The sequence below is a fragment of the Gossypium arboreum genome, chromosome 7 (assembly GCF_025698485.1).
Source record: "Gossypium arboreum isolate Shixiya-1 chromosome 7, ASM2569848v2, whole genome shotgun sequence".
Lineage (NCBI taxonomy): Eukaryota > Viridiplantae > Streptophyta > Magnoliopsida > Malvales > Malvaceae > Gossypium > Gossypium arboreum.
Window position 1 is genome coordinate 17,423,519 of NC_069076.1, and position 17,070 is coordinate 17,440,588.

Sequence of the window (17,070 nt, forward strand, 5' to 3'; positions counted from 1 at the left end):
TAATCCTCATTTTTAATAAAATAAGGAAAGGAAAAAATAGTAAATTTCTCTCATTTTCCTTCTAACCTCTTTACTTTTTAATTAGGAAGAAAGTAATATTTAGTCTTTGAATTTGACAATTTTTTAAATTTGATCCTTGAACTTTTTTTATCCTAATTAGTTTTGAAACTTGACAACTTTTTAAATTTCGTCCCTGAACTTAGATTCTATTAAGGTATGATAACATGACATTTTCTCAAAGTGTCACATCATTACATAAAAATTTTAAAAATTTATATGAAATCTAAAAAAAATAAATAAAGAAATTGCCTATTTAAAAAAAAAAAATTCAGGTGACGTAATACAATCTCATAGTGTCATGTCATTACACTTTAACATAATCTAAGTTTAGGAACCAAATTGGGAAAACTTGTCAAGTTCCGAAACTAATGTGAACAAAAAAAAAATTAGGGGCTAAATTGAAAAAAATTGTCAAGTTCAAAGACTAAACGTTGTTTTATCCCTTCTAATTACCCCAAATTATGATAAATTCAAAAGAAATGAAATTTGTAAAATTTTTAAAATATAAGTGACTTTTATACCCTTATTATTATATTTTATTTTCTAAAAAAATTTAATATGGTGTTTTTTCAGTTTGATTTGCCCAATTTGATACCTAAAATATATCAATATCCCAATTAGGTATCTAAAATATGCCTCTATTATATTTTCCGTCCATTTTTAATCGATATTAAAAAAATTCTATTAGCCAATCAAAAGTGTCATATGACATTCTTTTGTAAAAGATATACAATTTTTCACCAAATATATATATAAACCTTAAAAATTATAGTAAATAAATATATAAAATTTGAAAAATACATATAAATTTAGAAAATTAAAATGGAAAATAATATATATATATATATATATATATGTAAACTCTAAAAAACATAAAACTCTCTCTTGGTGTAATTAAACTTTTTTAACTGAAAAAATTATCATCATAATTAAATCGTAAATTGAGAAATAGAATTGAAATCATCATCGCCATGGGAAGACCGAAATGGCTGGTTTTTTCCAATTTTAATGCTGATTATCATATCCCAATTTTTTCTGGGTTTTCATTTCTAGTCTTAATATATATATATATATATATATATATATATATATATATATATTATCTGTTTCATATATATTTTTAGATTTTATCTATTTTTGAATTTATTTATATTTATATTTCTAATTTTATTTTCATTTTTCATATATTTTTATATTTTTAATTTTTATAATTTTTTCTGAATTTTTATATGTTTATTTCCATTTTTATAATTTTTATAGCATTTTATATAATTGATAACAAAATTTACATGTTTTTCTTTTCTAAAAGAACATTACGTGACACTATTTGATTGACCAATACACTAGATTCACCTTCTTTTCATTTGTATTTAGGATTACTAATCAAAATGGATATATTTCTTTTGTCATGAATATTTTTTATCCATATCAATTTTTAGTATCAAGATAATCTCAAGCCATATACTCAACATATGAATACACTTGAATTTATATCTACAATGTAAAGAGAAAAATTTACAATTTTTTGTACAAATTTTTTATAAATTTTACATCTTCGCAATCTTCAATTAATATACAAGTTATTTTTAAATATTCATATAATAGATTCAACCAAAATATTATTAATTATTTAATTCAAATATTTGTTAATAATAAAATTTATTAAAATATTAAAATGCATTAATATTATCTTTTATTTAATAAGGGTAATTTTATAAAGTATGACTACATTTACAAGAAAGAGTTGAGTATACTAATTGTATTATTTTTTTGAAATTTTAATTGATATTTTCGATGTACACTAAACATTTTAAACTAACTTTCCAACAATGACTTTTCTATCAATTACATGACAAAAAAAAATTCACATTTTATTAAAATCATAACACTTCTATATTTGGGTAAATAATCTCATATATATAATAAAATAAAATTCAACATTTTAGGTAAGTTTAAGTTTAAGATGAATTCTTCATTTGACAAGTGTTACCATTCATTTGTTGACACCTTATCAATATTAATTTTGTCATAGGTGGGACCGTTTGTATATAAAATATAATTTTTATGTACCTCCTAATGTGTGTTTAATTTTCCATTAGTTTTGGGTTTATATTAAAATGTAATAGTCAAAATTAACATTGAAATATTAATACTTAACAAATAAGTATAAAAAAATAAAAAAAGTTTATCAATGCATAATATTTTTGAATTTATACGTAAAATATTTATCATTTCTTGTGATAAATATTAATACTGAAATATTAGCACTCAAATATTAATTGAAATATTAATATATTCAATAAATTTTAACACTCTAATATTAGTTAAAATATGAATTTCATGCGGTAACCTAATAGCTAAACTTATTCATTGTCCCAGATTTGATTTAGGTTCGAATCACACTGATTATTCAAGTTTTATATTATTATTGTAATTAAAAAAATTTTAATTGAAATATTTTGTATTTATACATAAAATGGAAAAAAGGCTTCCAAAAGAATATTGGCAGGGTGGGACATGGTTTTCAATTTTTATTGTATTAATAGGAAGTTTCTTCAATTTCAATTGATTGACAACAATTTATCACTTTTTTTTTTTTGTCAATCAATGTTGTTTTGTAATCAATTTTGTAATTAATTAAAAAAAGTGAAATTAATTTGTAGAGAGTAGAACTGTTCATGGATCAGGTCATCCGATCCTATCGGAAGGCCTGCCCAAAAAGTGAAAGGATTTATACAAAAATATAGGCTCAAGAACCGGGTTTAAAAAAATAAGGCCCATTTTAAAAACAGGCTAGGCGTTGGGTAAGATGTTTTTTGGCCAAGCCCGACCTGACCCAAATTCATTAAATAACAAAAAAATCTGCTGTTTTTTGTTATTTTAATGATATGTTCTTGTTGTTTTCTCCTAATTTTGCTACTATTTCACTATTATATTGCTAATATTTTGTTGTTATTGTTTGGATACTATATAACACTTGTTTTATTATTAATTTTATTATTATTTTAGAGACATTTTCTTGTTAAGTTGCATATATCTTAGTATTATTTAAATATATTTTTTTAAAAAAAATATTTTTAATTTGTTCTAAAATATTTATTTTAATGTTTTTAGTATTTTTATGTATTATACATATTTAAAAATCATGTAACAAATAATATAATATAAAAAATAAATATGGGCGGGCGGGTTGAGCCAAATTTTAATATTTTTATTCAAGTTTAATCGAGACAAATTTTTAGACCCACTTCTCAGGCCAGACCTAGGCCTAGCAAATGGGCCTAAAATTTTTTTAGACTCATCCCATGATCACCTCTAGTAGGGAGGCAAATTATTTGTTTAATTTGTTTTAATTTATTATTATTCTGTTAAATGTAAATCTCATATATTAATTTATTATAATTCACATTATATAATTTTCAATTCTTAATTGATTTGACTATAAATAAAATTTAGGTAGTGTTTAGAAAATCATCTAATATATTAGATTTGAATGTAATTGTTTATAATTAAACAAAGGCGAATAACCATTGTAATTGGTGAGACTCGTTGAATTGGATGCATTTGGAGAACTATAATTACAATTTTCAATTCTTAAGGGAAGGGTGAGAATTGAAGTAAGTACACAGGTAATTACACCTAAATTCAATATGAGTGTTCGAGATGATTATAGTCAAAAATATTTTATATTATAAATCCAAAAATATATATTATAAAATAATGTGTATTTTGTAAAACTTATTATAAAAAGTAATTTACATGTTATAAAAGTTTTATAATATATTTATTTATAAAAATTTATGGCCATGTATGGACCTAATTTATTTATGTATCCATATATATTATAAAATAATATACTTATAATTCATAAAAATATATTAATAATTTTTTAATATAACTTATTTATAAAAATAACTAAAAATACTATTTATAAGAAGTGCTATAAAAGTTTTGGACAATTTATAGAACATTTTTATAAGGTTAAATATTATAAAATTTATATTATTTTGACTTAATTTATATATCATAAAAAGTGATATAACCTAAGTATTTCTCTAAATTAAGTATATATAAGTTTCTATAATTAAAGCTACAAATTATTTAAACTATGAACTTAAATATTATAAAGTCGATGCTAATTATGCAAATAGAAAATATTTTCTTATACCATATCACAGGTTATGATATCATTTAAGATGCTAGACGCAAGCACCATAAAGAAATCACAAACTTTTTAATTAGACACGTTCAAGGCTTCCAAATATGGTTGAGAAGACATTTATTGTTCTAAAAAAATGTTTTCCATATTAACAATATCACCTTAGTATAGCATAAAAAAATTGGATTGTACTAATATGTTACATATTTTAAAACTTCAATCATAGGTAGAATTGAGATGATCCATATACTTTGAGAAGTATACGGAAGAAGGAGATCTTGATAATTTTAATGTTGCAGATTCAAATTCAAATGCTGATGAACTAGGTCAAGAACTAACAAATTATTATAAGAAACATTTATTAAATATTAAAGATGGAATAACCCAACAAATATGCACTAAAATAATTGGATAAAATTGAATATGACAGTTATTCTTCTTGCTAATTTTATTGGTAATCATATTATCATCTATCTTTATAGGATAAAATAATAAATATGATGATTTGTTTTAATTTTGGTTACTTGTTTAGAAATTATTTTTATCATACTAATACTTTTTATAGTAATTAATATTTTTTAAAAATATAAATTATGTAAATGTGTAATTACAATTTATACTATCAAACATAGCATAAGAAATTATGATGTAATTATATTCAATCGCCAAAAATGTTTAAAGAATAACAATTATTGATAATTACAAAAGACTGTAATTATTACCAAGTAATTACACATTTATTCAATTACTCTATACTATTCAACCACATCCTTAATAAAAAAAAATGTGAAAATAAATCGCCTGTATATAATATAAAATCATATATATTATATATTATATAAAATATTTTAAAATAAAATATGTACTATTAAAGTTTTATATTATTTATAATATATATACAACAATGATATATATATATATATATAATGAAAAGAAAGAACTAATGCAATATAAGAGAGGTATTTATATGTAAATATTTATACATCTTTCTAGAAAGAAATGTTGTGTCTTTTTAAAGAGGTACATAGTTATATTTTAGTACTCTATATATAGATACTAAAAAGAGAAATTAGAGATGAAATTGAGTTTTAAGAGAATGACACCATTAAAATTGTATTCTTATTTTTTTCTTGTGTGTGCTTGTAGATTTTATTTTGGTTTTAAACAATTTGTAGCGCAGTACGAATTGTTCCATTTGAGTAAAGGCTGTAACGATCCTGTTTCCAATGGTGTCAGGAAATGTGATTTTGGAACTTCGTTTCTGTAAATTGAGTCTGTAAATATTAAATAAGAATATTTGCGGGGGTGTTATAAAAATTCATTGAAATTCAATTAAGTTAGTAAAAAATATGGTTAATTAAGGCATGTGAACTAAATTGTAAAATTTCAATCACTATAGGGTTTTAATCAAGAAAAAACTTAGGGACTTAGTTAACAATTATCCAAGGGACTAAAATAGTTAATAGAATAGATATTAGTGGATGGTGATGGTGGATGTCATTAGATTAGTTAATTAATGATTAATTTTTAATTAATTAAGTTTAATTATAATTAAACCTAGTATATAAGTGAAATTTAATGGGAAAAGATGAAAAAAGTCATCATCTTCATCTTTCACCCACCGTCCACCATCAAAAGACCAAGGTTAAAAGCTTCAAACCTATTTTAACATTTGACTATCAATTTCAAATAAGTCCTTGGCCATTTTTCTTTGATTTTTATAGATTTTTTTTTCATGTGAGCTTGATTTAGCTAGCCCATGCATCAAATTTGTTCAATTGGTGAAATTTTGAAAAGTTACCATTTTTGAGAAATTGAAGAATTAGGCTTGAAATTTATAGAAATTAAACTTAGATTATGAAAAGGACTAAATTGTAAAACTTAATAATCTTGATTGTTAGCTTTGTTACATTAGGGACCAAATAGAATGAAATGAAAACCTGTTATGAGATTATGATAGGAATAGAAGGTATAAGGTCCATAATAAGTAAATATGAAATTAGATTTTAATCTGAAGCTTTATACCGAAAGTTATGCTTGTCCTGAATTTAGAGACTTAATTGAATAAATTAAAAAATATGCTTGAATTTATGTTTGAATGTAAATTTATGGAAATGATATTGGTTATTTTGTTGTGTAATCCTATCTATCTAGTGTCAACTTTGAGCCATCAAGAGGGAAAGGAAAAGCAAGAATTGTCGACGAACAACACGAAATCCCAGTTTATACTTTTATGATTCCAAATCGATTTATTTGTTTACATAAACATGTTAAATGAATAATTGAATATTGAGGTGATTATATAGTGATAGTATGAATTGTTTTGTTGAGATTTGTAACACCCCTTAACCCTTATCCGTCGTCGGAACAGGGTTACGGGGCATTACCGGACTATTCAGATCAATTATGAATAATAAACAAGTTAAATAGAGAGCACATCATAATTAATCATATTATCCCTTTTATGGGCTCTCGAGGCCCAATATAAGTATTTAAGACGAATCAAGACTTAATTGGAAACTCAGAGAATTTTTTTCGCGAAATTTCAAAATTTTTCTTATGTACAGGGCTCACACACCCGTAAGGTTTTGGGACACACCTGTGTGACCCTAAAACATGCCCGTGCTTCAAGTCGTGTCCTACCCCGTGTAACTCTCTGACTTATCTCACACGGCCAAGCCATATGCCCGTGTGCTAGGCCATGTGGTCAATTTATTTTTTGAATTTTAGGTGCAATTTTCACACCGCCAGGCACATACCCGTGTGCTAGGCTGTGTACCTCACACGGCTGAGACACATGCTTGTGTCTCTACCCGTGTGGCAATACCTGGTTATTCAGTTTCTAAAATTTTAAGTTGTAGGAGACACACAGCCTAACCACACACCCATGTGTAAGCTGTGTGTCTCACACGGTCTGGTCACACACCCGTGTGCCAGGCCGTGTGGACTCAAAATGAGCCTTATACAACAAGTTTACCAACCCTGCAATTCTTAAACAAGCAACTCAAATACCATTTATTCAACCAATCCAAAATACAATTAAATACATCTAAAACATGTCAAAACTATTAATATATCGATCTAACTCATGTATGTTTATAGATATCTAACAAAAATTATCTAAACAATTTATTTAAATACCATCCTAATCAATTCAAATTAAACCATGTAAATGACCATATTATAAGACATATATTTGTATATAATGACATCAAAAGACAACCTAGGTACATGCCATTCTCAAGAGAAAATACTTCACCGCGTGCTTGAGTTCAGGATCGGCTTTGAATGCTGATTCAATGATCGGACTTTACCTGACTTGTGCACGGAAACAAACCGTATGCTGAGTATAACTCAGTGGTATTTCTATAATCCGAATACTTATTAAGCAAAAATTTATAATGTTTAAGTACATATCATACATAATAAAAATCATTCAACCAATAATCAATTTCATAAACTCATCGTCCATATCACTTTCAAAAACTATATTCCCTATTTAAATCTCACAATTGTTATTCAATAGCATGTCACAATAAAATTCTTTATTCAATTTCAATTTCAATATCTATTTCTTATTCAATATCATTCAATGACAATCATTTGGTCAATTCATTCATATATCCCTATTAACACGACTCGGACTCAGACGGATACGCGGATCCAACCCAAACACACTAGTACGGCACTCAGTACCTCATCAGCCATGCCGAAGTAAAACAATACGGTACTCAGTACCTCATCGGATATATCCGAAGCAATAATAATACGACACGTAGTGCCTCATCGACTCGAAGTTGAAGTATCCCTGAACACTTCCAATCCTATGGCATGCCAACTATACTCGACTTAACCCAACATTGTTAATAGGGTATTCAATTCACTTTTCAACTTTCCATTCATTACACAATTCAAATAACTCATAAATTCTAATTCAAAACAATTCAATTCAACTCAATTCAATTTCAATACTACAATTATCTAATATTAAAATATTGTATCAATCACAAATTCACATACATTAAATTCAACATAAAAATTTCTATTACTTACCTTAATATCTTGCCATAAACATTTAAATCCAAAATTCAACAATTAATAATTAAATTCAGATTATAGAAATACAAACCATAATTTTCAGAGCTAATCCTCGTTGACTTCCTCTTTCCCTTTCTTAGCTAATGTCTCTGGCTCAATGTTAGCTATGGAAATCAAAACAGTTGAAATTTATCAATATACTACAATTTCATACTACATATTTCAATTAATACACTTATTTTGCCTAAATTCCAATTCAATCCTATTCAATTCTAACTTTATTTTCTTCATAATTTTATTCTCTATTTTTTTTCATTCAACTATTACTTAAAACCAATTTCAACTCTCTAATTTCACCATAAAATCCTAATTTCAAAATTCTTTCATTTTAGTCCCTATTATTCAAAACTTATTATTTATTTTACAATTCAATCCCTTTTTCAATTCTAACTTGAAATTCTATCAATTCAAACCCTAATTCTTCAATTAATTCAACATAAACCATCTCTAAAAATCAACTAACTTTCAAATTTCCCATATAAATCAAGTAATATTTTGTTCTAGGATTCCAAAAACATCAAAATTACAAGAATAGGGACTAAATTGACTTAACAAATTAAGCTTGAACCCTTAGAACCCTAATTTTCCTTTTCTTTTCTTTCCCCTTTCTTTCCTTCTTTTTCATTCTGCTATTCTGTTTCTTTTCGATCTTTTTATTTCTTTTATTTCTTTATTATAGTTTTATTATTATAATATTATATTATCTTAATAATTATTATTTCTTATATAATAAGTAAATGCATATATATAATACAAATGTATGTATATTTTAAATACACATGTATTTTATTTTTGCCATACATTTGGCACCTATGGCTTAATTGCTAATTTAGTCCCTTGAAATTTCTCCATTCTATAATTCAACTTTATCACTTTATTCAATTATTTCCTTATACCCAATTAACCTTAATTTAAACAATTTCACCTAACCAAAACCTAATTAACCTTACAACTAACTTCGTAAATATTTCTAGAAACAATTTACAAATCCGTTTTACAAAAACGGATACCCAAAAATATACTTTTCCGATACCTGTAAACTTTAGGTCGTTACAAGATTGATATGGGATATCAAAATAGTGGACTAAAATGAATAAAATAAAAAATAACATGAATTAGTTGGAATATGATGTGTGATACGGAAATTGGATGAAAATATGCTATATGACATGAGATATTTATGTTTTGATAATGAAATGGATTGTGATTTTGAACGTGAATTCAGAAATGATATATGTATTGAAATGTAAAATGAAATTGAACATTGGTACCCTATTAACTAGTCGAGTTGAGTCGAATATAGTTGGCTTGTCATAGGATTGGCTTGTGTACAAGATTATGTGCTTATGCTCTAGGATGCGCTTCGTGTGCCAATATGCACTAAATTTTCCCTACTTCAATTATCCAATGATGTACTTCAGTGCCAGTTGGTTGGACGATTCGTGTATCCATCCGAGTATGAGTCAAGTTAATAGGGGTTATAAATTTTAAAGTTGATAAATGATACCGAAATGAGATCATATGATGCTATGGAATCCATTATGTATATATATGAATTAAGATAGATAAAGCATGTAACCTATCATGCAAATCAATTGAAAACGAGCCCAGGAGGTCGAAATAGATGTGAATGAGTCAAGCTACTCTAGAAAAGGGATTCAAATGGTAAGTTATAAAGGTAAATTATATTGACTGGATATGGAATTAGATGGCATGATGTTAAAGGTAAATAAGTGTATGTTTGATTCATGATTGGTATTGAATATGAATTTAGTATAAAGATTGGTACTTGACCAGTAGAATGCATTGATCAATTCTTCACATATGGAATGAATTAAGTTGCTAATTACCATTTGCGCACCCAAATATGTTTATGATATGAAATAATTTTGCTTGATAGGATATAAGTTCGATAGGCAAAGTATTGTATTCATTGTGATCAATTGCTAATGTTGATGTTACGTTATCTTGAATCATGAAAGTACCACTGAGTTTTATTGCTTAGCAACGGTTTGTTTATTCCGTGCGCAAGTATAGGTAATTCTCGAAGACCTGGGAGGTGAAGTCAGCATCTGGATTGCAACTTTTGACTCAACCAAATTTGTATAGCTCTTTCATTTTGTCAAATGACATGTATCTAAGATTATTTAGTCCTAAGTTGGAAATGGTCAAATTGTTGTAAATGAGTTGTGGATATATAGAAATGGTATTGGTCATGCATGAAAATGATTTTAGTTGAATTAAGATTATATATTGAACTATCATATGTGTAGGAATGGTTATTTTGAAGCCTTAAGGACAACCATTGTTGTCATATGTTAGATTGGAAATGTATGAAAATGTTTGCTTAGTGGTCTATTGAGGAAGTCGCGACTTCACCCCTTGAATGTCCCGACACCAACCCTCCTCGCCCCGATGTCCCCTGTTTGATGTCGCGATGTCAACTTTGTAATGTTTTGAAAACTTTACAATTTGGTCCTCAGGTTGGAAAGCTTGTTCATTGTCTTCAAGGTTGCAACACAAGCTTGAGAAGTTTTAAAAACTTTGTAGTTTAGTCCTTGTCAGGCCCGAGATAGTTATGAGCTTTTGTAAGCTCATATATGGCTCTTAAATGATTATATATCGTATCATACACATGTAATACTCGTATCTAAATGTTTAATGGTTCAAATTAAATATATTTTTATCATAGTTTCTCCAATAATAAATGTGGCATCCTATAGCTCAGACTTGACGATAAGGTCGAGTATGGAGTGTTACGAAGGCATTGTATCCTTGGAATAGTATTTCCTAATTATCCTACACAATAGAGGGGGGAATAAATATTATGACAGTTTCCTAAAAATGCCTTGCCTTTGCCTTTACAAAATATCAATTTCGAATCCAATCAAATTTTTTATACAACAACTAAGAATAATTATATCTCATATGGTCTCGAAATTGCAAAGCCACAAGGCACGACCTATCAATATTAAGAAATTCGATCAATTTAACGAACTCAATTATAAATGTTAAACGTAAATATTTTCTTTCAAGTAAAAGCCACTACAGTTATATGACAAATTATTTATTCCCATGTTATATATGATATCCATTTATTAAGTGTGATATAATGATGCATGTAATAAATTGTTATGTGATTTTCATACATTTTAATAATTAGTATTTTATATACTAATTTGAAAAATTATTAAATGATCATTTTAAGTGAATGCATAATTTTTTTTAAAAGTGCGGATTGGTTTTAAATTTTAATATTATTATTTTTAAATGCATAGCAAAATTTAGTCCAATGGCTATATGAGTTTTTAAATTCAAAAGTCTATTTAAATTTTTAATTAAAAATTATGTTTTAATATAATTTTAATTAATATTATATATGAGACAGAATGTAATATATATGGCTTTATAAACTGTGAGAATGCTATAAAAAGAATAAGAAAAGTTTTGTTAATGTAAAAAAAAAAAAAGAAAAAGAAAAGGAGAATGAGCATTACACCAACAGGGAAAGAAATTTAAATTCAAAATTTTATTTTTTTAAAGAAAATGTTTCGTTTCCCTACTAAATATTATGTTGGTGATAAATTATGATCTTTCACAAAAGATCATTAAATATTTATTTATGTGTATTATCATATGTTCTTATGTTTTTAATTGAACTTAGAGATAGACATTTATATGTATGTACATGATAGTAATGTTGACTTGCATTTGAAATGTGTCTAAAATTAATTTGAGATTTTATTTAGTGCAAATTTTAGAAATTATGATAGTGTATTTTAAATGATTAAAGTATATATTTTAAATGATTAAAGTATATATTATGTATCTCATAGATTTATTTTATTTTGTTTTATATATGAATTGAGATACGTGTTATAAGAATCATTATTTTTATAATTTTTATGATTAAGGTATATTATTAATATATTATTAGATTTATGCTACTGGCATTCTTTATATATAAGATTTCAAGAAATGAGAATTCCATATTATGAACACTTTAATTTTTTTTGTCAAAACATAAAGTGTATCATTTAAGGAGATATTAATTTGGGTGAGAAATGAAATGATATTTGTTGAAAAATAGGGATATCATATAGATAATAAGAGTAATTATATGTTATTATTTCCTATCATGATAGGTTAGCCCAAATTAAAGGTGATCTAATTTGATTAAAATTTTATTGGACTTTAATATGGACTTCTTCTTATCTCCATAGCGCGCCCTAAATCCCCCAAATAACTCTCAAAATTTGCCCCCAAATTTCCCATTTCCAGCAACACCAAGTCAATACATCTATTGTATTTGTTCGGCTGAGAAAAAAAAAAGGGAAAGAAGGAGGTCGGGAACCGGCAAAGTTCGTCGGATTTCACCCATTTGTCATCGGAGCTTCCAAAAAAATAACTCTTTATCTGAGTTTATATCACGGATATAGAAAAGAATCGGGAAAATGAAGGGATCTGGACCTCTTGTTGCGACCGTGCTCGTTGCGTCTACAGTGGCTCTCACTTCGTCTTCATCCGCCGAAGTCCAACATGTTTCTTTTTCTCCAACCTCCTCCAACCAGGTTTATTCCCCCCTTTTTAATTAGAGCTTTTTTTCATTCAGAAGTTAGAAATTTGGCCTAAATGTTTCTTTTTTCTTTAATTTTGTAGATATTTTACTGGGAAATTTTGGCTGCTTAAATCTATTAATTCTAGTGCCTTGCTTCTGGATCTAGATTTACTCATTTAATTTCACTTTAGGAGCATGATTCATTTGCTAAATTAAATATTTGGTTCTTGATCTTAACATGGAACAATTGATTATGTAGGAGTCACAGAACATTGTGTCGAGGAATCGTACGGCGTTATTTAGGGGGTTAAAATTGTATTATTATTAAAATTGTTTAGATTTTAATCGTAATCCTTGCTGTGATTGAAAGATACTATATTTTGAACATTCTTCTTCCATTTCCATCTATATTTTCTCTCAGAAAATTCCAACACCAAGACCATTAAGGGAATTTCCTCTATTTTCAACTAAATCTGACCTTATATGGCTCTTCCATTCAACTTGGATGACTCAACCTAAGTTCATTGTTGTTTTTCTTGCTCTTTTGCTAAGTTTGAGCAATGGTAAACATAATGAAGTAAAGCTACAATATTGAACTATCCCTGCCTTAGAAGCCATTCTGATTGATAATAAATGAAACAATGAAAGAGAGGAATGCATGTTTGTTTTTTATGTTTTTCTTGTTTATTTTCAGTGTGGGTTTGGCTGAGGGGCATGGTAGGTTCTCCCGTGAATATTAGTCCTGTGTAGAAAGGGCTTGCAGATTTCACCCAGAAGCTGAGCTCAGCCACAACTGAATTGGAGAAAGCTGAAGCACAGATTGGGATTGATGTTCATGGCGCACTAAACTCAGCTCTCACAGGCTAACCGTTGTTTGCCATTTTGTTCATTGGTTAGTCCATTTGTCCCCTTCTCTTTTAGGTTTATCCCATGGATGCTGATGTTATTCTGAATATAGTGGTTCTATTTGTTCTGAATATTTAAAGAGATACTGCTTGATTAATAAAGAGGAAACTGGAGATTTTGATTTGATATATAATCAAATACACTAGTATTAGTGATAGTAGCATAAAAGCAGTAACGGCCATGGATTAAAGCTAAAGGAATTAATATAACAGAGAAAATCACTTCATAAGATCTCAGCACTAATATTTAGCATCTATAAAAATGTAGGTGGTGTTTCTTTTTGGTCTGACTTGAAGGAGTACTTGCCATGTCAACTTTTATATATTTCATAAATAAAGAAAAGAATCATCGTCACTCTGAAAAACAAGAAAAAGGTGAAAAATGATTGTTTTTCTAAAGTTCCTTAATTTGATTAGATTTTTCAGTTAATCTCTTTCTATTTCTGGAAACCCTTTTTTCTATATGTAGTTATTTCCTAGGATTCAATCAATTTACCCTCTTTATTTTTTGGGATTTTGGTTGTAGGATAAAAGAGAATATGGTGAGAGGGAAAACACAGATGAAGAGAATAGAAAATGCAGCAAGCAGGCAAGTGACGTTTTCAAAGAGAAGAAATGGATTACTCAAAAAGGCTTTTGAGTTATCAGTGCTTTGTGATGCTGAAGTTGCACTTATTATCTTCTCTACCAGAGGGAAACTCTATGAGTTTTCTAGTTCTAGGTGCGTTCTTCTTCATTTACAACGTACTTAAGTATCAGTATATGGTTCTTTTATTTATTTATGTTAATTAAATCTGTGAATTAGACTTGGACTTGTTTCTTTATTATGGACCCCGCTTTACTAGGCTAGCACCATGTATAGGCAAGTACTATGAGTACATTGCTTATTTCAGGCTTTGTAGCAGAAGGTACCTGGTCTATGTCATAAAAACTTGAATTGATAGATGAAAAAATATTGAGTGAAGTGATAACCTATATTACATTTTAATTACATTTTAAAAGAGAATGTATGTTTAAATTTTGAAGGTAATATTATTGAAAGAGACAGATACAAACTTTAAATATAATATTATATTAACAGTAAATTTGACAAGAAAAATATAAAAAAAAATCATAAAAACTTTGAGTTTTAAACCAAAAGAGGAAGGGCAAATGTTAAGTTGAAATTAGAAACCTGTTGATTGTTTACCCTGGGGGCCTCTAAATTTTCAACTTTAAATTAATATTTAAAACTGCAAAATATTTGAACTAACATAAAGTTTTAGGAGTAATGATGGAGACCAGCACAACATTAAGGCCAGTGAATAGTAACAGAATTGACATAGGACGTGTTCTATAATCTATGAGGCATCTGGAACATTATTACTCAAATATTAAAATAATTGAGACAAATTTTATAATAAATCGACCTTTATGGGATAAAAAATTATTTAATTTATATTAATTAATTAATTAAAATTTCATTTATAAAATTGGAAGCCCCGGCTTATGTGGGATTTAATTCTAGTCTATTCTAAAATCATTGAAGTATAACCATTTCCCAAGAATAGAAATGGCAGCTAGCATTCCCTCCTTTGCCGCGGAGAAGAGAAAGGGAAAAATATTGCTTGTCTCTACTTTTAGGATATTTTTGTTGTATTCAAAGGCACCACTTTGGTTTCTTCTTCATAACTCCCTTTCGACATAGGTTGCCGCTGGTCTTGGTAATGTCTGCACCAGGACCTCGAGGCGTCTTGAAAATAGTCTCTTTTAATTTTGCCAGGAGCCGAAATCCGAAGTAAAGCAAAAAGTGCTAAACATGGATGCTGTTGGCAATCGAAGTTTTAAGTTACTATTATTTTTAATATATATGATTAAAATATATATGATAAAAGCAAGAGAGAAGGAACTTAAAGCAAAAGAGGCTGAACTGAATAAACGTGAACAGGTAATTTGTTCTTATAATATGTAACTGTGTTCCATGTAAGGTGATTTTGCTATTCATTTTGCTCTTAGATTAATTTGTCCTTGTAGTAACTGAATGTTAACTTTATATTTTGCATGAGTTGAGAAGGAAAGAGGATGCAATAGCACGAGGTAGGTTCTTTTTTATCTTTTATCTTGATAAGTCCCGAGTTTATCCATTACCAGTTTTATTTTGACATGAGTTCTTGACATGAGTCCCTTAAACATCTTTTGCTTTTTTTCTTCCAAAAGTTTAACGTCTTTCCATTAGAGTTTCATCGTCAAGTTTATCTCCTCTTCCTTTTGATCGACATTTTCAATACTTTGGGTTCAAGATCCCCTATATGCTAAAGGTATAGAGTTTGAACTTTGGCATGAGCTTGTTTTTCAGCAACTATGGCATTTTGCTCTCATCTTCAACGATTAGATATTTCAAAGTGACTAAAGATAATACCAAATTTGTTTGAATGAAAAATAATTACTTTATCAATGCTATTGGACATAGAAATTAAGATTATGATAACTAAAAACTTGTGATATTTGTGAGCTTAATAAAAAAAGTGAAACATGTTATGAATCACATGAAATCGAGAAAGGAGATAGACATTAAACACGTGAGGTTCGTCATGACATCTCATTTAACCTTCATTTGACCCTTTTTGTCTTTTTCATATATGCTACTTATTTTCTTTTTGAGGCCTTTACAAGTCCATCAACATGAAACTAGACTTATGCCTGTCATTTATTTACAGCGACATTAGCATTTACGATTAGCCTAGCATTAGTTTTTTTATTATGGGTTTACTTTTTACTGATTTCACTTTCATTACAGTAAATGGTATAGCTAATTTCCTTGTTTTGCTCAATCAGGTGACCGAGATTCCGTTTAACAATTTTCTTTATTGTTGGAACAAGTCTTATCCAAGATCAAGATCAAAGTACTTCACTAAGTTATATACGTAGGCATTGCAATACTTTGGCTTCATCTAAGCTTGAACCAGCTGTTTGTTGTATATTGTTTCTTATTCTTTTCTAATCTTTTTCCTTTGATTAATGAGAGCTGGCGATGATTTGGCATTATTTTCTCACTAGGATGAATTTTGTTTTAGAAATTGTAGTACTCTGTGTGTTTTTTTTATGTATTAAATTACATATTGAATCAATGTTTATGTATTAAATTTAAATTCATTAATTTTTATATTTAACTTTGAAGTTTAAATTTTAATAGAAAATTTAATTTAATTAATATTTTTTACTTATCCTTTTAAAGTTCAAATTTCAAAAATTAAACATAATATAATATTTAACATAGAAATAAATATTATTTAATTAAAATAAAATAATTT

The 17,070-nt window shown here is 27.5% G+C and overlaps 1 protein-coding gene across 1 annotated transcript; it reads left to right on the top strand.

Moving 5' to 3' along the window:
* Positions 1 to 12,501: 12,501 nt before the first annotated feature.
* On the top strand, positions 12,502 to 16,956 carry LOC108459233 (MADS-box protein SOC1-like). Its single transcript, XM_053030885.1, has 4 exons — positions 12,502 to 13,767; positions 14,307 to 14,501; positions 15,834 to 15,856; positions 16,595 to 16,956. Exons 2-4 carry the CDS (start codon positions 14,320 to 14,322, stop codon positions 16,612 to 16,614), a joined length of 225 nt encoding a protein of 74 aa, XP_052886845.1. The 5' UTR covers positions 12,502 to 13,767; positions 14,307 to 14,319; the 3' UTR covers positions 16,615 to 16,956.
* The last annotated feature ends 114 nt before the right edge of the window (positions 16,957 to 17,070 follow it).

Bases quoted from the DNA above. Each gene is read 5' to 3' on its own strand.
- LOC108459233 (XM_053030885.1), top strand. From the start codon at position 14,320: ATGGTGAGAGGGAAAACACAGATGAAGAGAATAGAAAATGCAGCAAGC. The intron at 14,502-15,833 runs GTGCGTTCTTCT...TGAGTTGAGAAG, and splicing joins TATGAGTTTTCTAGTTCTAG to GAAAGAGGATGCAATAGCAC. The intron at 15,857-16,594 runs GTAGGTTCTTTT...TTGCTCAATCAG, and splicing joins AGAGGATGCAATAGCACGAG to GTGACCGAGATTCCGTTTAA.